This window comes from Rhynchophorus ferrugineus, unplaced genomic scaffold (assembly GCF_030347505.1).
Source record: "Rhynchophorus ferrugineus isolate W39M unplaced genomic scaffold, kcgeb_rfMv2 rfM5, whole genome shotgun sequence".
NCBI classification, from domain to species: domain Eukaryota; kingdom Metazoa; phylum Arthropoda; class Insecta; order Coleoptera; family Curculionidae; genus Rhynchophorus; species Rhynchophorus ferrugineus.
In genome coordinates, this window is record NW_027472584.1 from 13,536,068 (window position 1) to 13,557,629 (window position 21,562).

At 29.4% G+C, this 21,562-nt stretch overlaps 1 protein-coding gene across 4 annotated transcripts; it reads right to left on the reverse strand.

Moving 5' to 3' along the window:
• Positions 1–1,708: 1,708 nt before the first annotated feature.
• LOC143197073 (kinesin-like protein Klp10A) lies at positions 1,709–21,500 on the reverse strand. 4 transcript variants are annotated; one of them, XM_076405198.1, is made up of 11 exons: positions 21,253–21,493; positions 18,755–18,936; positions 9,626–9,679; positions 8,937–8,976; positions 8,755–8,879; positions 7,539–7,693; positions 7,213–7,479; positions 6,485–7,044; positions 3,721–4,040; positions 3,485–3,659; positions 1,709–3,311 (listed from the first exon to the last, which is right to left on the reverse strand). In XM_076405198.1, exons 1-11 carry the CDS (start codon positions 21,305–21,307, stop codon positions 3,175–3,177), a joined length of 2,070 nt encoding a protein of 689 aa, XP_076261313.1. In that variant the 5' UTR covers positions 21,308–21,493; the 3' UTR covers positions 1,709–3,174. The 4 variants fall into 4 exon arrangements, with proteins under 4 accessions (XP_076261313.1, XP_076261312.1, XP_076261314.1 ...); XM_076405197.1 differs by lacking the exon at positions 9,626–9,679 and adding an exon at positions 13,765–13,878; XM_076405199.1 differs by lacking the exon at positions 9,626–9,679 and having other exon boundaries at positions 21,253–21,500.
• Positions 21,501–21,562: the final 62 nt, after the last annotated feature.

The window sequence follows — 21,562 nt, forward strand, 5'->3', positions numbered from 1 at the left end:
CCATCGCGTCTGACGTAAAATGAACATTTACCTTGATAATAAAGTTTTATTATTTGGATCATCATATTTCCATTGTCATGGTAATTTTGCATCGATATTGCCAAAATATCATAGCTGTCACAGGCTCCAGACATCGATCTGCCCCAACTGAAAATCCCTATAATTTCCGTAATAGGTTTCTTAACTAACAAGATATTCAATTTATGTTGCAATAAAATTCCGTTGTTGTTGTTGAGTATGTTGAGGTATCAATATTCGACAAGTTTTGAAAGTTAACGGTTGATAATGATTCAAAACGCACCCGACCTTTTCCAGCCTGGTTGCTGACTTAATCAATGACAAACGACCACGCTCAAAACCGAAGCGAAATGGCCCTACCGCTCTATCCAGTAATCACTATACCAGCTAATACATATTCAATCCTAACAAAAGTTTTCTTAAATTTTAATTCTAAGTGCATTACAGTATTTTAAAGATGATTAAATAAATATTTTTTAAACACATATTCCTAAAATATTCAATTACTAACATAATTTTTACTTCTTAATAATTTTCTGAAAATTTAAACCATAAATATATGTGTAAACGTGCATAGCGTCATGTGAAAGAGGTATTTCTTAATATGCTAAAATTATTACATTGCAAAATATTTCTGGGAATAAACCATCTTTTTAAAATGCTCATTTCAAATTATTTTGAATAAGCGACATTAATATTACTACAAAATCGATAATAAACATTATTTAATACAATACTAATTAACACACATCATTTAAATGTGAGAAAAGGATTTGCTCTTTGAATTGAAAGAAACTGTATTCAGTCATTAACCTTTTGCATCGTATCATTTTATATGTTTATATGTACGTGCTGAACACCATGCGCGTAAAAGGCATTCTTAAATTAAAAGTACCAGTATTTTAAAAATATATTGCGTTTAATTTTCTTGAAAGTGTTAATTGTAATAATATATTATTTCCTAATATATCACATTCATAATTTTAAAATAAAGATGTAGAATGTAACAAATTTAGAATATAAACAAAGCTTTCTTGTTAGGATTTTGATTTCGGTATGTTTTATTTTGTTAGTTATTTTTTTACAAAAGGGTTCCTATATATGTATGTTAATGTAAACTAATGGAACAATAGCGTTAATGGGCAATATTATAACCTAATGTATTTTTAACAACCCAATTCACTTTTTACATTTTTTATTAAATACATCTCGACCGTTTCGTTTATAACTTATCTATTTTAATGTTATATATACCTGATTAACAGTGCATATTTGTTCAATAATATACTGATGTATGCACAACAGACCCTAAATTAATTTTTGCACGAATATCTATAATTACGTCTCAGTTGTTAAACGTGTTTATGTGATACATACATGCCTTGGGTGGAACCCCAGGTGTCTACTAATTGCTTTCTCATAGCAAGTAAGATATGTAGATAGACATGATAGATTACTGAAAATGGTTAGTGTTCATCCGAGAGTATTAACCGAGTACTAACATGCGTATATAAGTAGGCACATCATAATATATATTGGTTGCCGCGTCAGGTAGTCCGGATGTGCAACAACATAGCGCAATTTGGGAATACAGTCAATGTTTGATAAAGGTGAATAATATATAGTGTATTTACTGTTTATTAAAGTAAAGACCAACTATCAATCTTATAAATCAATAAAAATGCAAACATAGGATTAATTCATATTTTATTGCAATAATTATAATGAAAACTTTAAGTAAGCCTTTTTAAAATATAATTGTTTTCGCATTTAATGTAAATATAAATTCATCCTGACTACAAACTTCAATATTTTAAAATTCTTAGAAATACAACATTAATAATAATAATAATATAAAGACAAGTTTTCAAATTCATTATACAAACATTAAAAAAAGAATATACAGAAAAATCAAAGGGATCAAAATAAAATGTACTCAATATATTCAAGGCCTTTCAGAAGATTAATTGGATGTAGGACATACTAATTAACAAAATCTAAATCAGATCTTGAGAGTGTTGTTCTGTCTCTAACTAAATAACTAACCCGCATTTTCATTCCTAGAATTTTTCTTTCTTTCTATTAACACAGCCTAAACTTTCACAAGCCCAAAACAATTATGTTTTTATCTATAGTGATTTTTTAATGCAACTATTAGAATACTTCTCTCATTCTTTGTCTGGTATGCTGACTATGTTCAATTTACATTATACACATGTGAATAATGACCTTAAGAGATCAGTCTCATGGCTCGAAATATTTTTTAAAGCTTTAATGATAATTTAATAGGCCATGAATTCAACATGATGTATGGATTCTTAAAGAAATCCAATGAGATTATAGAGTTAAAATTTTATTGATCTAACTGTTGCACTTAAAAATATTTATAGTCACCATATACATTGGCCTTAATTTTCTACAGGAATAAATAACATATAAAATGCATCGGAAAATACTTATAAAGCTTCACTCCTACAACAATATAGATTAAGTTTTGTGCTTATATAAAATGTCTTTTGAAAATCAGTCAAAATGTGTAAAGAAAATGAATCTCTTGATACTTAAAATTTAAAAACCAAGTCACTATTTGTAACAATCCTTACACGGTTAAAATTCGTATCTGTGCCATTTGATGCAAATGAATTTTACTCAAAACTTCAGATCAAAATCTTAACCTTGATAAATTATGATCATTATAAAATTATATAGTATAAATGCAAAATATATGGAAATATTGGCCTTATAGAGCAAAATCACGCTTACAATCGATAGAGGACTCGGTTAGCGAGCGAGATAAACGCAGAGGAGAAATAAGAAGTGGCCTTAGATAAACTATACTTAAAACAGGAAAAGACACAAATCAATAAGTTGATAGAGGGCTTATCAGATGTCAATGCGGGTTTTCCCTGGGGAAAAATTTATTTTAATTCACAGGAATGTGATTATATTATTAGTGACTTAAAAGCTTAAAAAGTTAGGGCCGTCTTTGATTTTGGCCAAGTAAAAATAAATTAGTAATTTCAAATATAAAAAGATAATAAATAACAAGGAGTAATGATAAAAAATTAATATACAAAACTCATGAGAAAAAAAATTAACAGAGCTTTTTAGTTAAAGCAATTTGGGTTGGTTTATTCGTTTTTTTTATACGTAGTTTTACTTCCTTTTGGATGTTTTGCGACTGAGTTGTTCTTCAGCTGCCAGTTTAATTTTATAATCTTCTACATACTCTTTAGCTCTTGACAGAGTTTCCAATATATTACTTAAGGTTTCGTCCCATTTTCGACAATATGCTGAAAAAAAAACTCAATAAATATGAAAATATCTTGTGAAATTTATACAGTTTATTTATTTAGAGTAAAAGAGAGCAGGCTATATATTGTATTATTATTATTGAGCTATATATAATACAAATTTGAATCTGTTAAATAAAAAACTACACTACTAGTACAATTACGAAAATTACCTTCTGGATCATATTCAACATCCTCAGTGGTTCTATATAACTCCACCATTTTTTGATACGCTACTAACATCGCTTCACTGGTTTGTTTATGGTAATCTAACATATTATCCTCAGCCCTTTGTAATTCGGAAAGAACCTGGTGGAAATTCAACAATTCTGGAGTCATATCAGTTTCCTGAAACAGTATTAGAATCAAAATAACTAGAGTCAAGTAAGCCAAGTTGAATAATAGTCACATTAAATGATCGTAACTGTAGAAGATCTCCATCATCATCCTGTTCTGGTTCAGAACCGGTGTTTGTTTGTAAATCGCCGCCACCTAATTCTTTCACTCTATCAGCGTAACGCAATGTATTTAAGCTGTGCTCACAGGAACTCACACCAGGTGAAATCATAGCTATCATGCAAGTTCTTGAGTTGGAACCAACAAATGAATCCCTTAAGACCTGAGTTAATTTGCTCACTCTAAATGGCAAATGGGCTCCGCGGCGTCCCAAGGCTCTGATGCATTCTTTTAAAGCCAGCAAAGATTTATTGATTTCAGCGCCTTCCATTCCTGGAATATAGGATTATATTGTTATAAATAAATAATAAGTTAACTATTTCAATTAGAAGCTGTTAATCAAAATACAGCTTATTATAGAGTCATAAATTTAAATTATTATGAAATAATTCCCATTATATTAAGAATTCTTAAGAAACAACATAATGTAATAATACAATATAACAACTATCTTTCATCATTATTATACTTATGAATTTTGAGAAAATTTTTTGCGATTGTATCATTATTGAAAATTTCGCTGAAACAATTCTTAGTATATCAGATAGTTGCAAGTTTTGAAATATTTGGCACCCAATTTTCTGTCTTTAACAGAGTTACGACAGCCCACTTATCGGGATTTGCTTATTATTGGCGCATACATCTTTGGCATTTCTCCGAAAAAATATAAAAATATTGCATAAAAGTTTAATTTAGGAACACGTATATAAATTGTATAAAACGTATATAGCAATCGAATAGATCGAAACCTAGATAGTTTTCTTTCAGTGATCATTTTTATCTTTTATTTGCAATACCAATTAATTACTGTTTTGTATATGTTCCGTTTATTTCGCTTGTGACTTAACTTGTTAAATATAAACTGTAATAATTTCATCAAAAATACATTAAACCCGAAGAAATGATGATTTAATTTTTTGATGTAAGATAACGACAAAGTACATATAATTGAGAAAAACCAAATACTATATATATCGGGGTAAAAACATCATTTTATAATGTATAGCAGCCATAATAAATTATCAAATTATCAACAGACTTTTTTTTATGTACATAAATCTCCTTTTACCAATTAAGGGTTTATCTGGACTGGATCTTCAGTTTAACGTAGGCTCCGAGCCACGATCCTCGGCATTAAGCCTACCGACTGGCGAGTGATCAACTTAGAAATCATCCCAGAAGACATCCGGTCTTACCCAGCCTGGTTACTGGCGTGAGTGGGATCATTTTCCTTGTCGGATTTTGCACTCTTGCCTAGGACAATCACAAATATAAATTTACGACCATGCCCCAGCAGGATTCCAACCCGCGACTATTGCAACAGTAGGTGGACCGTCCTGCCGCCTTTACTACTGCGTCACCAAGCCGGCATATAAACAGACTGATAAAAAGTGACAAAATTCAAACAAACACATAAAATATGTTGACAGTTACAAAGGTTACAATAATTTTATGTATTGATCGAATTTTAATAACATATGTATGCTCATGGATTTTAATCATGCCAACCTCTTCAATGTTGCATCTATATGTATGGATATTAGTCACGTCAACTTCTCATTTTTTTAGTTTTTAATGACTGCTTAAGGTGATTTCCGAATCATAGTCTTTCGCATTAAGTCTTCCTACTGATGATTAACCTGAAGTTTTTTTACAAGCGGTAATACACCTTCACGGGGTGTTTAAGCCAATCATTCATTACTCATAAGAAAACAATTTGTGATTTAGTATTTTAATGAAATATTTCATTTATCACTGTTAGTAAAGAGAAATGGAACTGCCTTCAAGGCAATTAGGAGATAAGAACTCTATTGTGTATGGAGATAAGGAACTAATGCATTGTTCTTTTAGTATTTGAGTTTGATATACTTCATATAAATTCCTATTATTTATTTTGAAATCAGGCGAAGATTCTAAATGTATTTAAGAATATCTTTTTTCGAAATAATAAAATAATAAGTAGAAGTGAAAAATCAATCTTCAACCTAAATTCGCAATGGAAAAGAAACAATGTTATAAGTCAGTTGTTACTAAAGGTGGATAATTTCTGCCACTACAAACAAAACATCTACTGCTTTGAATCGCGTGTTTAAATCACCGTTTTGTTTCACCGTATTTTTTGTTTATGGGGCGATATACATCTCAATTTGATGAAAATAAAATGGAAAAAACCGAAATGATAAAAATTGTTGAAGCCTTATTTCGTTACAAATAAAAACTTAACACAGGAAAAATAAGAAAATAATGTATTTCAAAGTCCAATGATCTATGAATACAACAATAATCTGAATTATATCGGTTATTATATTTGACCGCAATTATGATATAACAAACAAAATACATTAACGGACCTTATAAAAATGATTTTAAGAGAACTGAATAAGCTAAATCCGTTAATGATTTAAAAAATGGGTTATTAGGTGCTTGTAAAAGTAACATTTAGTTGTTTTACCATACAGTTACATTTTATTATGCGCTCATGCTTGAACAACTATGTCACATTTCAGTGATTTTGATAGGATCAACTATGGTTGGGGTATTTACGCTATAATTGAAAATATTACTGATTTTTATTCCTAAATTTGTTTTAATCATATCATATTTTTTATACTGCTTTTGCGTTTCCTTAATATTACAAATATTCTTTTTCAAAAATAATGCAAATTGGGATCTTGAAAATTTTATAGGGGGTCTTAAATATTTTAACTTGAACTTACTTGTTTGCCTATTAGCTGATGATGTATCTGCACCCCTTTCATTTCCAGCTAAATCTATAAGGCTGAATTTTCCATAAATCTTAGACATATTATTATTAGATCTTAAATATATCTGAAATACTGCATGAGATCTCGATGAGTTGGCATTGGCAAAGGTCTGTCCAGAAGTGCGGGCTTGATTTCCTTTTTGGATTAGTTTGAGCACTTCCTCAGTTGAAGACACTACCTTTTCTGTCAGTCCTACTACCTGTACTTGTTGTTTACCATCCTCTAATATTCTTAATTTTGCTTTGTTATTTAATAAATCAAATACTTTTCCAGAATAAATTTCAAAAAAACTCGATGACACGACTAAATTTAGGTGTCTATACTTCGGAGAATTTGCCAATCGAAACACGTCAGCTGATGCCATAGCGTATATTCCTTTACCACAGTCTTGGTCTTTTCCTTTAAAATCTCCACCCATGGTATGTGTTTTGCCTGAACCCGTTTGACCATATGCAAAACAGGTCGCAAATCCACCATCAAATATTGTTTTGATTAAGGGCTGTGCTGTATACCTATAACAAATTGATAAGTCTATTTTAAAAATTAATAAATAGCTTCAAATTAAATGATCTATCAGTAAATTAAGTTAATACTAATCAATCAGTAACATTTTCAGGTAGTTTTGATGTGGACAAGTGAACACTACTTTAATATTTAGTCTTCCTATAACTATAACCTACCTATATACTAATTCGTTTGAGCATGTTTCATCAAAAGCATAATCAAATCTAAATAATTGATTTTCCAAATATTTTGTCAAATCGACTTTGTTTTTAGGTTCGTGGACGATGAGCTGATTCTTGCTCGGTATTGTGATCACATCAACTTCCTTCCTGGCAACTTCTTTTTTGTTTAAGGGCCTTTTTCTTACGCAAACTGTGATTAAATGGTCTTCAATCGGATCATTTTCAGAGAGCGGTTTGATTTCTAAACCTTTACGATAATCCCTAAAAACAAAAACTGCCATTATTTTAAAGTAATTATAATAATGGATATATAATTTTACAAGATCATATTTAACAGTTCCCAGTGGGGATTCCCTGGATCCATTTTTAGGAAAGCCTCTTTCGCTTCTTTTTCTTCTGCTTGCCTTTGTCGCCTTTCTTCTCTATTTTTCTTTAATTTTTCTACTTCTTTAACTACATTGCTTCTCCTAACGTTCTATAAGAAATATATAAAATTATTTTAAATACATTTGGTGAAATATATAATTCAATATACAGATTTATAAACTATGTAGATTAACGCCAATCTTTCAACCATGATTCAATGCCTATATTCATATTTAGCCAAGGTTCGAACCATGATTCGAAATAATTTTTGATATTTCCTGAAGTTTATTGACTATCATCTTCGTCATTTAATATTACCTAGCCTAGTTACAAGGGTGTTATTATTGTTATTAAGAGTGAAATTATTATTCCGTGTTAGATTTTACACTTGCCCGTAACTAATCCTAAAAAATATGCATAATTATTTTAAAACAGTATTTATATGTTATGCAGTCTAACATTATTGATTTAAATAATTAATTTTATGCAATGTAATTATTGAATCAATAACAGTGTTAGCGTAGGAATAATCAGCTTACAATTAATGAACAGTTAAATAAATTAAAATAAAAACGAATATTATGTATAGTGAATACGTTTCTGTATCAGAAGTGTTTCTGGTTACGAGCTTTACAGTAATTTTACAATACATTTTAATCATGACAGTCAGTTTATAATGTATATTTAAAATATTTGTAGATTACAACTTTTTCAATTTGTGATGCATTCTGCAGCAATGTTAATATAGTCTTAAAATTATCTAACTATAAACAATTTTTAATATAAAAAATAGCTTTTAATATAAATTCAGACAATTTTTAGTTAAAAAAACACCCTTCCACCATCTTCAACATTGATATCTATCAACATAACTTAATATAAACGTTAAAAGACCTGTGCCTAAAATCTGTATACAACTCTCTGTTTCAGTATGAAGATATCTGCGACCGAAACTCATCGGATGCTCCAAGATGCATATGGTGAAGACACTATTAGTTAAAGAACCAACTCTTTTTGAAGACCAATTTTTTGAACACAAATATCCGACATAGTGATGGACGAGAAAAGGTTTTCGAAGATGAATTATTTATTGAAGGTTCGTGAATACTACAAAACCAATCCTAGATATCATCATAATTGACCGTAACCAAAAAATAGGTGACCCATTACCTGAATGTTAGATGCTCTGTTGCCTGGTATATTGGTCTCTTTAGGGACAAGAGTACTATCAGCTGATGGTAAGGTATGGCCGTTATTGGTAGTAAGACGGCTGCGTTGTGCTGATCCTAAAACTCCTAAAAACATTTAAAAGAAACTATAAAATATAAGAAATATCGTTGTTGTTAACATACCATTATTTGTTTTTCCTCCTATTTGTCTATGTGTTGGATTCTATAAGAACAAAATAATTACAAATCTCTACGAACTTCAAAATAGATTAAAATAAATCTAATTTGAAAATAAAGCAACTCTAATAAAAAAAACTAATAAATAAAATCGTGTAATATGATATGCATTTATTACCATTAAAGCATTTATATATACAAAGAATTAAAAGAAAGTATTGTATTTACATTAAGATAGAATATTAGATATACTAATACCACATATTTTAGCAATAATGAAGATATTGTTGGAAACATATGACATATATGCCCGTGACTCGCAAAAAAACAATACATCATATATAGTGTCGACATGGTAGAACATGGGTTTGTCTGGATACTTGACCTATCGGTAAGTTTATGCCAATATCCACAAATTCAACAAAACACTACATCCATCCTTACAAAGATACTTCTATGTTTCAAGATTACAAAGCCTTAGCCTACACTGAAGCAAAACAAGAAAAGTTTTCATAGAATTGTAAAAATCCATAGCAAATATTTACTACGACAAGAATTGGACCTATTTATAATAAAAGTATATACTGAACGAATAATAGTATGTGCATATATAGTTAGATATACGAAAGACTAACACAGTCGGGACACTTCAGAAAGAAGAGGCGAAAGCAGGGTAGTTTAAAAACATTACTTACTGGATTCCAAACTGGTGGAACGGCACACCTAGGAAGCGTCGGCTGGACCGTCTCCTGGAAGATTTAAGTACCGTGGAGATAAAAAAACTGGGAATGAAATATGTCCACGACGATGTTACGCATTTGTTTAATAGGTTTCGTGATAGATACCGACACATCGCAAGGATACTTTTATATCTGAAACCGCTGCAGTTTTTTAAGTATCAATATATTTTATTCAAGAATTATTCGATAATTAATCAATTTGTCTTAATTACAACTGTATGTAACTACATAAATACAATGGGATCTTGCATACAAGACAAACGTTGTCTTGCAAGCATAAGTTCTTGCTTTTTACAAACGGCTTTACTTGAACTCGTATGGTACGTATTAGGATAATAACGCAACGAATCTTCTTAAAGGTGTTACTCGTAAGGAATTTTGCCACACGCATAAATTAAGCTGAGATGTACAGGCTTCTCGTTAAGACTTTCTGTAGGAAACATAAGTGAGAGATGGTTTAGATATTAGTAATAATTTTAACGTTCTACATTCGGTAAAGTTTTTAAAGGTAAAGATCGGGTTTTTATTGTGAATAACTCAAACTGAACGAATTATGAGACATCGGGATCACTGATGTGTATCGAGACTTGAAAACGAATAGCACTGACAAAAACCCAGACTCTGTGTTACTCGGATTCGGATAATGCAGAAATATCGACCCAAGTTGTCCATTAGGCTGGATTCTGAGTTCATATCTAATTGACTGTTTTTTACTGTCAATTAAATAGTAATACTTTACAATACAAGATTTTCTTTCAAATGAATCAAATATTAGCATATTTTTATCAATATCAAATAATTTTGCCTTTGTATCGTTCACCTTGTTTTGACAATCATTTGTTTGGAACAACATTTTAATTTATTTATTTTTCATATCCCGTTATTGATATTTTTAAAAATGATTGGAAAACAGGTTTCGTATTGCGACCGTTGCGTAGTATTCATTGACATGACCAATAGCATCTTTTCTTAAACTTCTCATCCACATTTCTTATTATGGTCACTTTTATTGATCTCATGATTTTAAAGAGCATTTTATTTTTCCGTGGTACCGGAAAGTCATTACCGGTTTTATTGAAAAAAAAACTACATAATTTTCAAGAAAATAATACATTTTTATTTATTATGTATAAGTATTTCCAATCTTTCAGATAATTTACGGATGTCATTCCAAAAAAACTATAAAGGACCACTTTAAGCAAAACCATTCATCGAGCCATTTTCTAACATTTTCGAAATTGACGAAACAGCACTCGGCAAGTATGTGTTGATGCATTGCATTTATGTTAAAAGTTGATAGTCGGACGGGACAAGGTCTGGAGAGTACGGCGAGTGTGGTAATATGTTCCATCCTTTCTGCTCGCGTTTTGCTTCCTTGGCCGGATTTGCTTCATGAGATGGCGCGTTATCGTGCTTCTTCGGGCCCATTCTGGATGTTTTTCAATCAACACATGGCTCAAATTGATCATTTGTTGTCGGTAGCGGTCACTATTAACTATTTCACCAGATTTCAACAGTTCGTAACACACCACGCCACTCTGGTCTCAGTGAACACAGATCATTGTCTTGCGAACAAAAAGATTTGGCCTTGGGGTCGATCGGCCGGCTTCTCCAGGTGATAACCATGACTTTTTGCGCTTAGAGTTTTCAAAATAAATCCACTTTTCCTCACCCGTCACTATTCGATGCAAAATGACTTCCGATCATACACTTGAAGCAGCATTTCACAGACGATTTTAGATTTTCCATTTGCCTGTCATTCAATTGATGCGGCACCCATCTTCCCATCTTTTAGATTTTCCCCATTGCTCGTTAATCGTTTCTTGGACCACATTTAAAGCTTCTTCCAATTGTTTTTTAGTTAGGGTTGGGCCTTCACCCAATAACTCTTGCAGTTTCGCATCTTTTTTCAACTTTTTCGGTCTATCTGAACTTTTTTTGTCTTGCACATCGAAATCACTACTTTTGAATTTTCGAAATCACGCTTCACATGTTTTTAAGGCAGCAAACGATGATTTTCAGAGGATTTTTTTGATTAAATAAGAAAAGTAATGCGTGCTGAAAATGCACGTTTTCAGGCACGAAACTTGACATTTTCGACGGTATAGGTAGGGTTTTAAGAGGTATAAATCTATGATGTTATTACTTTCGCAAAATATAACATGTATAGCTTCGAAGTTTGATCTCAGTAGAATAAACTGGCATATGTGTCAAATCATAACATTGCATACTTAAGCCTAGCGACATCTGTTATAAAAACCGATAATGACTTTCCGGTACACCTAGTCTATACACATATAATTTTAAGTGCAGCCAAAACATTGTAAATTACAACTGAAATAATTAAAATTCAATGATTTTCTTATAATTAAAATACCCTAAAATACTTATTTGAAGAAATTAGATAATATATATATATATATATATATATATATATATATATATATATATATATTTGTAAGCAATACTTTTTTATTGAATCAAAGTTGTAGAAACATATAACTCCATACTAATCTTCCTAAGCGATTTCTGTAATATTATGTTAAATAATATCATAGATAATTGTTTCTCCATGGATGTTTTTTTATTACACCTTACATTTGATAGGGTTAGTATAATATTAATTCATAAAATGAACTTATTACTAACATTCTGTTGTACTTGCATCAAGTAGTGCGGGATAAATACATCATTATATATTTCTCAAATGGATGATGGAAATGATTTTCCAAAATTACAACATTCAGTAACATTAGTAAGCATTAAATAATATACATATACATAACAATATTAAACAAGTAATTAAAATTGAATTCCAACAGTTGCCTAAGCTATATCAATACATTTTTAAATAATACTATCGAATAAAAATAAGTTTTAAACTCTTAGTCTTACTCATAGAATGGAGATGATGACGTGATAATCGAAACGTGCATTGAATAGAGGAAATACGTAAATAAAAAAACGCTCAGGATTTGTATCCTGATGGTACTGACCTAATTGTTAAAATGGTTTAAATATTAACTGTTACTTGAACTGCAAATAATAAATATAATAAAAATTGAATTGAGTTACCATGATCTGATTAAACTACTAACATAATTCCAATTCCAACAATGTATAAGGTGTTATTTAGAATAACGATTGAACATTATGAATGCAAATACTGATATTGTAGCAAACTTTTGTTTGTTTTTTATTTTTGTTTTGAAAGGTTAATCATCTTTCGGACAAATTCCACGCTATTAAAAAACATCTTTTGATACATTCCAAGAGTAGCACATTTTTGAATATTCCTACATGAATAAAAGTAGTCAGCAAGTTCATGAGTAATGAATCGAAAAAGGTTATAATCAAAACATGTAATACTTAGTGAATAAAATAGTTTCCAAAAAGATATGCCTTGTCATGTTTCTTTCAATGCTAGAGTCAAATTATCAATTGCAAGTGATAAAATCTAAACCAACTCCTGAATATTGTTACCGATGTGGTCTCAACAACAATGTTGTAAGTGCAGTAAAATTACCCACAAATAATCTTGCTTGGTATGAAACTTGATATATGTAACACTATAAAAACCTTGTAAACACTTGGGGAAAATGATAGACTTTGAATTTTAAACTACCATATTAAACTACATTAGAACAGTCCTGGTTGCACTATCTGTTGGAAAACAGCGAAAGCTTCTTCAATGTCTTAATGCCGTTTACATTAAATATTGTCATTATGTTATTACAAATAAAAATGTATTCAAAAGAGAATGACCAAAACCAATATATTATATATTTAATTAATAGGTTAACAACACATTATACATCCATATTACACGATTTAAAACGATATAAGACGTCAACGTCAACATAAAAATCCATTGTTTCTAAAAAACACTCACAAACACAAAATCGTTGATACATTTTTGGCAATCCGTATAGAAGAAATAATTAAAGCAAATAAAATGAAAGCCATAAAATATATGTAATACATAATCTTAAACCATGACGAGATCTAATTACGAAAATAATGCAGAACATAATCATAGAAAAATAAGCTGCCAAATTAAAACATATTTTGTGCGAATAATCATAAAATTATACCGAAATTGATGTAGTTTCCGAAGAAAACTGATTACTATTAAGGTCTTCGTCGCTGTAATGACCTGATTGGGCCATAGCGGCGCTTATTTCTTCTTCCGACGATTCCGACGAGTCCTTTACGTCCAGATGAAACAGGAAATAAACAATTAGTTTCAACGTATATTTTCCGATACAGGTTGGTGTTGTACTAGTCATATGTGACGGGGTATGTTGTATAATACAAAACCAAAATCGATCTAAAACACTTTTCAATAGCCATACAATTTAATTTTGTACCAGGCACCATGGAAAAGCCTTTGCCCTTATCAAAAGATTTTGTTGGCCGGCTTTTGCCTCATATCAATTAAATTTCCTATCTGGAATTGAGTTTTCATACATAAACTGTAATAAACCATATGTAATGAGACTTTGTATTAGTACAACATTATTTTTCTAAAAATATTAAGTATATAAAAAATAAGAGTCTTACAGATGTTATGATATTTAACTCGGTTTAATTCTAATTTTAAATTATTAAGTCTAAGAAAAACCACTGCGGTTTTTTTAAGAGTACATTTATATATTTATAACAACTTATTAAATCCATTTTAGTCTATGAATAAATAATAATCTGACCATATCAAGTTCATGCAAGTACATCGATGCATTGAACCTATTCATCCTAGATATCCTCTGAACAAAAGAATGTTGAATTTTGCATCATGAAACCTTATCACCTTACAAGGCTATTATTACATTACTATTACAATTCGCTGTTGGAACATATCAATCTGACATATCATTACAAGACACTCATGTTTAGTCGATAGAAGACATAAAAAAGAATTCGGGGTGATAATGGATCCCGACTTCGGTAAATACATTAAAAATGTTTTGACGTTAAAAGCCCTTGGGACCTGATGAGTCTATCCTAACATATTTTTCTGTTACTTTTCATATTTTTCATATTATCCCAACAATTTTTTCTATTTTGTGTTATTGAGTATTCTCCTACCCAATGTCCGTTTTCGTTTTGCTTATAAGGTGTTAATGACAATAAATATAAAATTGATAAAAAACAATAATATTATAATGAACGCGTGAAATAAAAACAATAATATTTCTTAGACCCAATATTTTAGGACTGTGAATTATTGTAGAGGGCTATTAATTAGATGGCCTAAATTATGTCACTAAACTTTACTTACAAGTCATCAAAACACCATTTACCATCACATAAATCCTTCACAACAAAATTCTATAAAAACGTTCAAACAGTTGATTTCGATGCAGTTGTCCTTCGTTGTCAACTTACATAGTCAGCAATGCCTCTAATTATTCAAAAAAGTTCTCAAATTGGAGATTCAAACAAAACAAAACCAAACAATTTATGAAAAAGATTCTAGAAGCAGAAATCCGAAATATGACAATGCTCGATAAAATCTGTATAAAAATAATAATAGCAATAAAACCTTCAATTAAAATAAATTCCTCAATATTAATTCACAGTTATATATACTTCTTATATACTTCTGGATATATAGAAGTCAAAGAATTAAAGATAAATTAAATGTATATAAATTATAATATTAAAATTTCTGACAAGAATGACAAAATTGTTGATGTTAGTAGTGATTCAATTACTTAACGTTTACAAAAACATTCAACAAATTATCGATTCTTCGGTTATTAACCTTAAAATAATTCCTATAGAAATTGTTCTGGTTAGCCTGGTGACTAAGACATTAGCACTATATCAACAAATAAGTTCAATACCCACAATGTTATAACATACAAAATAACTAGATATGAATAAATAATCTGAAATTTTGTACAAATCTGTTTTATAATTACTAACGTATTTATGTCGGACATGAATTTCACAATCTTGCTGAGACGGTTAAAAATTATTACATGTGTTATGTAATTTCCAGTAAATGTATTGCTGTTGATAAAGAAGAGAACTATTAAATAAACGATTATTGCAAATTTTATTCATTTATTGAGAATGACAAAAACTACTGCGGTGTTTTAATATTAAATTTATAGTTTTTTTACAATTATATTTACATTGGATATCTAATTAATATATGTTTAAATAAAGGCAATTGGTCTGGCAATACTGTGAGTGATGATTTAGCTACATTTAAAAACATGAATTATTTTTTCACACGTCTACAATTACATTTTAAAAGATTTTAGCTTTGTGTTACACAAACAATTGTGTTGACAATTCGTCCTATCTCATGAATTAAACTGAAAAGTTAAAAATTAAGATAATTTAACTAATATATATATATTCACAATTGTATATACTCAGTGATTCTTCTGATTTAAATTAACAATATAGAAGAATTAACATTAACGTAGGTTTCAAATTGTGGCCAACGACTATCGATCAAATTCACTCAGCACACCTTCGTATAACCCTGAGTTAATTTCAATCTAAACTCTTTTCGTTTCGTTAGTATAGCGACAAAGACAATCATATTACGAACTAACATAGAGAAGAGCGTGAGAAAAAATCACACATTTGAAAATTGTTAAAAAAATTCTATCCAATTTAATTTATTATTTTTTAATATGACAAAAATACTGCCAGTGAGGATACAGATTATTCATTATATTAAATTTAATTATCTCAATTTAAAAACGTTCGTAAAAACTGCTAAACCAAGTGTTGGCCACCCTATGGTTTGTTCTGACGAATCTGATGAAACGATATCTTAGTTGATTTGGTAGTCGCAGTAGCTAAGGACGCCTTTTAAATAGTTTGTAGCTTGGTCACTGGCCAATCGGTAAGCTTTATACCGAAGACCATAATTAGGAGACCACCTGAGACCAAACAACAGATTCAGATACCCATCTTGGTAAAAAAGACTAGAATGTACAAAAGAGACGATATCGTCTAGATAAACCTTAGAAAAATTGTCTTTACATTAAACTCTAATATGTCAATTTAATAACAAAAAAAAAACATTTAAACACCATGAACGTAAATAAATTATATACATCAATAGAAATAAAAAAAGTTTGCATGAATAATCGTGAATTATTTTATTAATACATCATCAAATTTCAACAACAAAACAAATGTTGAAATTAATATAGTTCATCAAAAACTAAACTGAAAAGGTGTTTTTACCGCATACACTAAAAGCAATAAAAACGCCATAATCTATTTTTATTTTAATAATCTATTAATATTTTAACCACATTTTTTATTATGTAATATCATTCGACAAATTGTAAAACTCATTTATATATATATATATACATATATATATATACATATATATATATATATATATATATATATATGTATATATATATATATATATATATATATATATATATATATATATATATATATATATAAACTGAAACTTAGAACATCATGATTATCAATAGATTTAAAAATTGTATTAGCAAACCCACCAGTTGCTAGCTAGAACTCATATCTTTTGTATATTATATAGTATCTAGTATATTAAAAATAATCAACAACCAAGATAGCAATAACCTGTTAGAAACATATGTTACGAGGGTTTGTATGCGGGCAAATGAAGTTACTGACTGAAAACATCATTTAACAACAAATGTTATTATTCAAATGTTTATTCTCATGATATAAGATGTATTTATTGTCTTAACAATAGGTTGGGGAAAAATAATATCTTTTTTTTCATGTTTCATTCATATACATTGCAACACTAGTCAATGTTAATGACCTTTTGAAACTTTTCTGGTAAAATCATAATTTCGTCATTGTATTAGAACTTCTGAAATTTTTGAAGTGAATTCACAAGCTTTCTTTGAAAGTTTTGCAAAGACCGAAACAAACAGTAATCGAACGGAGCATCAACATTTCACAGCTAATCTATCTCAATTTTTGCCGAGTTAGTGAAAATGTGTGTGACCTAATGTAGTGATAGAAGATAACGCCTAATTCCTATCAATTATGACATTTTTTAATTTATTCACATTAGTTGTTGACAGCAAAGACAGAAAGAGTCTGATTAATGGTTTAGCCAGATTTAAGCAACTCAAGATGAACAATTCCTTTCCAATTCCATCAAATAACTCCTGACCATGATCTTTTTCATGCATAATTGTTATGTGATCCACGTTTCATCGCTTGTAATAATTCGTTTAAAAAATGGCTTGATTCGTTTCTACCCCGATTCACAAATGGAAAATCGATCCATTAAATTTTTCATTTTTTCACGTAAATACGTTTTCAAGGAATAAGCGAAATTTCCAGTACGAAAACGAGCAAACCAATTCTTACTCAGGCGGTCACTTAAGAACTCATCACCATAAACACCACACAATTTACGATGAGTCTGTACTGCATTTTCCCCTTTTATGAAATAGCAAAATATAAAGAAAACGACCATCTAGAATATCCGTTTACACAGTGCAAAACGTTTTGACTAAGTAAATTAATACCTTTATATCTACCGTGTTCTACTGAACTATTACTTTTCAACCGCGCTATAATATGGCTTTATTGAATAAGTATTCCTAGAAATATACATAAGCCATCTATTCGGAAAAACCAAAATTATTTTACCCCAACCTTATATAACAGAGCTAGTCTAAAATTATAAACTATTTAAATTGTTAATAAGGTTTTGATTTATATTTTAAATTAATAACGTTGTCGAGCGAGGCAATGTTAACGTTTATGGCTCAAACATTTTTATTACCGAAAATTAATATAATGTGCCTTACTTTACGCATTTAACTGCGTGCCAATAACACATACGAAGTAATCTGAGAAATTCAAAGTAAAGTAAAATGACACACACGATGGGAGACTATTTCAACTCTACTCGCGTTAAATAGCATGCAGACAAAAAAACGGTAAAAGTATGTATCGGTGTAGCACTGAAATCGATAACAACCTTTTAAATAATACAGTAAAAACAATCCACGCGCTGTCGAGGTGTTGATAGAACACAGTATATTTATGTGGTTCCTAAAACTATTTTTCAGATATACTTACCCTTTGCAATTTATTAAATTTAGGTTCTTCTCCTGGTTTGAGTATTATAATATCAGGATTGAGGGATTCTATACTAGCCATGTCTATTTCCTTGCCTTTCGTTTCTCCCTGTTCAAACCATTCCACCGTAGCGCAACGCTGATCATTGTTGATGGCAGCAACAATGGCTGTATGTATTCTTCCTGTAATAAATATACATATTTTTTAATTCACTTCTATGACAGCTTTCTTTAGATATTATATTAGCTCATGAAAACGTGAAAAAAAAATTAATCACTTAAATGATTACTAACGTAGTTTAAATTTGCAAAGTTTTATGCAAGAGAGGCAATAATAATATTTATTATAATACTTGGTATACAACAGAAAAACGCTGCTGCCTCAATGAGGTTTCGACCGAACTACATCTGCCATCTTCAGGTCTTTTTACTTGTGTTTCTCATTATGCAATTGGAGTAGAATATTTCACTATATGACGAAGAGCAGAAACAATAATTTAATTCTCTTTATTATATAAAAGGTACATAGATTCAGGAAGATGTAAAAAAATCACAACATACGGCGTCCGCGAAAGCAGCTCAACTACCATAATACATGATAAATTAAAAATATAGATACCGAATACAAAAGCTATTATATCGAATACATCTGTTCAAAATGCTTGAGTAAGTATTATTGAAATTTAAATGTACCATCATTCTAAAAGTTATATTCTAACCCATAGAATAAAAAGAATATAAACCGTTAATACATTTGAATATAAGTCATTACCGCATAAGAGAAAATACGGTGCACATTATAACATCAAATATGAATAAATATAATAACGACCATTGTTCCCTATAATATTATTGCGTATATGATGTCTCATAAAGATCATAAAACCAAAATTATTTTAACTAGAGTCAAAAGAATGGAATTATAACATAAACAAAACAAATGGATTTGTGGGAAGAAATATAAGTTTAAGGGTTGTTCAAGCCTTAAAAATATAACAATGTATCATTATATAATAATTAACATCATATAGTAAGAATATTAACAATAATTTTTGGCCATAATCATTCTCGATATATGAAATTTTATTTTCCAGGGACTATAATTTTTAATTAGAACACTTGCGAAAATATAACTTTATTTTGGCGAGGGGGAAATATAAACAAATTTTTGATATACTAAACAAAATTCACCTTTGATTATTGTAAAAATATAAAAAATAGTTTTGTTTTCATTTTAAAGCTGTGTGTCCTTAAAATGTTCATTTCAAATCAAAATCATTAAAACAAATATAAATATCATATATTTTTAGTTCTTTTGAGTATTTTGAGAAAAAGTTAATGTTATTATTAATCAATATTAACCCATTAATAAATGCACAAAAATGTATCAGTTTTGAAGTGAATTTAAAAAATAACAAAATTAACATATATATGGCCCTGCAATTGTTCAAATCAGGTAGAATGACCTTGTTATTACAGAGAGTTCAAACCATATAAGGTATCAGTGCTTTGATGTTTACGTCATTTCAGTCACAAACTTAAAATTAATTATTACAAAATTTTAATTAAAATTAAATTATATTTAATATTCATTTTTCCATTAGTAAATTAATTACTAATTAAGGTATATCTAAATACGTAAATATGAGACAATCTTCCTAGAAAATATACCTATATCTAGACAAACAATAAAAACAGTAACTTCTAATTTTAGAATGTCAACATATACAAAATTACAAATATTAAGTCGACAAAACATGAAAATTTTATGATAAATAACTTAAGATGCAATGAAAGTGACATTGTTTTAAAATTTATTTAAACTTGTACTGACAATAAAGGTTTAGTGATAACAATAATCATTTTATATGCCTAATTTTTTGAAATTTCCTAGCAGAAGCATAAACAAGAATACCTTGAGAGAGTGATTCACAATGTATCAAAACCCACATTAGTTTAAAAAACACATGGTCATTTTTCAAATTCAATATCATTGCTGGAAAACCATAACTTTATACAAGTCTAAGTAATTAAAGCTTAAGATATTATTTTGCATTATTAGCATGTGTAACAGAATTAGAAACAATTATTATACAAGTTTTAAAAATATTGGAATGATATATGTACAAAATCCAAATAGAAATAAGATTGTACGATCTAATAATAAGAATCTTTTGTCCTAAGTTGTCGGTATTTATAATAAGAATAGAAGAATGTACTGTAATGAATGTGCGACTACATGGAGTTTTTAACATTTTGAAATCTAGATAAATTGCTATCTAGAACCGTTAAGTAAAGGCAAACAATACACATAAGTGTACAAATTAATCAAAAATCTTGACAAAATTTTCATCATAAAGGTTATTGCATTTTGACATCAGGACATAACCTGTTAAGAAAACTGGCCATTATTCACTTATAAGGAATAAAACAGTTTAAAGCAGGGGTAGATATGAATATTTAATTTAAAAAATATACAAACCAAAAAAAAACACTCACCATCAGTCCTTTTTATATTAATACTTATTCCAACTTTGAGGTATTCTGCAGCCATATCCAAAACCAATAGCCACTGTTACTCGATCACGTTTTTATTAGTACGATGTAACAAATTATTATTTCTATTAGATACCCTTAATAATTTTGAAAATGTTTAACTTTTTTTAGATCGGCTATTCAACTGACATTCGTCAAAACGTACATACCGTACACCAAAAAAGAAAAAAGACATTTCATATGTGCGCATGCGCATCCACTCATATTCACCGCCAAACTTAAATTTGAATTTCAACGGTTGCTTACACCTTAT

Bases quoted from the DNA above. Each gene is read 5' to 3' on its own strand.
- LOC143197073 (XM_076405197.1), bottom strand. From the start codon at position 21,307: ATGGCTGCAGAATACCTCAAAGTTGGAATAAGTATTAATATAAAAAGG. The intron at 13,879-18,754 runs GTAAGTATATCT...CTGGACGTAAAG, and splicing joins AATTTAATAAATTGCAAAGG to GACTCGTCGGAATCGTCGGA. The intron at 8,880-8,936 runs GTATGTTAACAA...AAATGTTTTTAG, and splicing joins AGGAGGAAAAACAAATAATG to GAGTTTTAGGATCAGCACAA.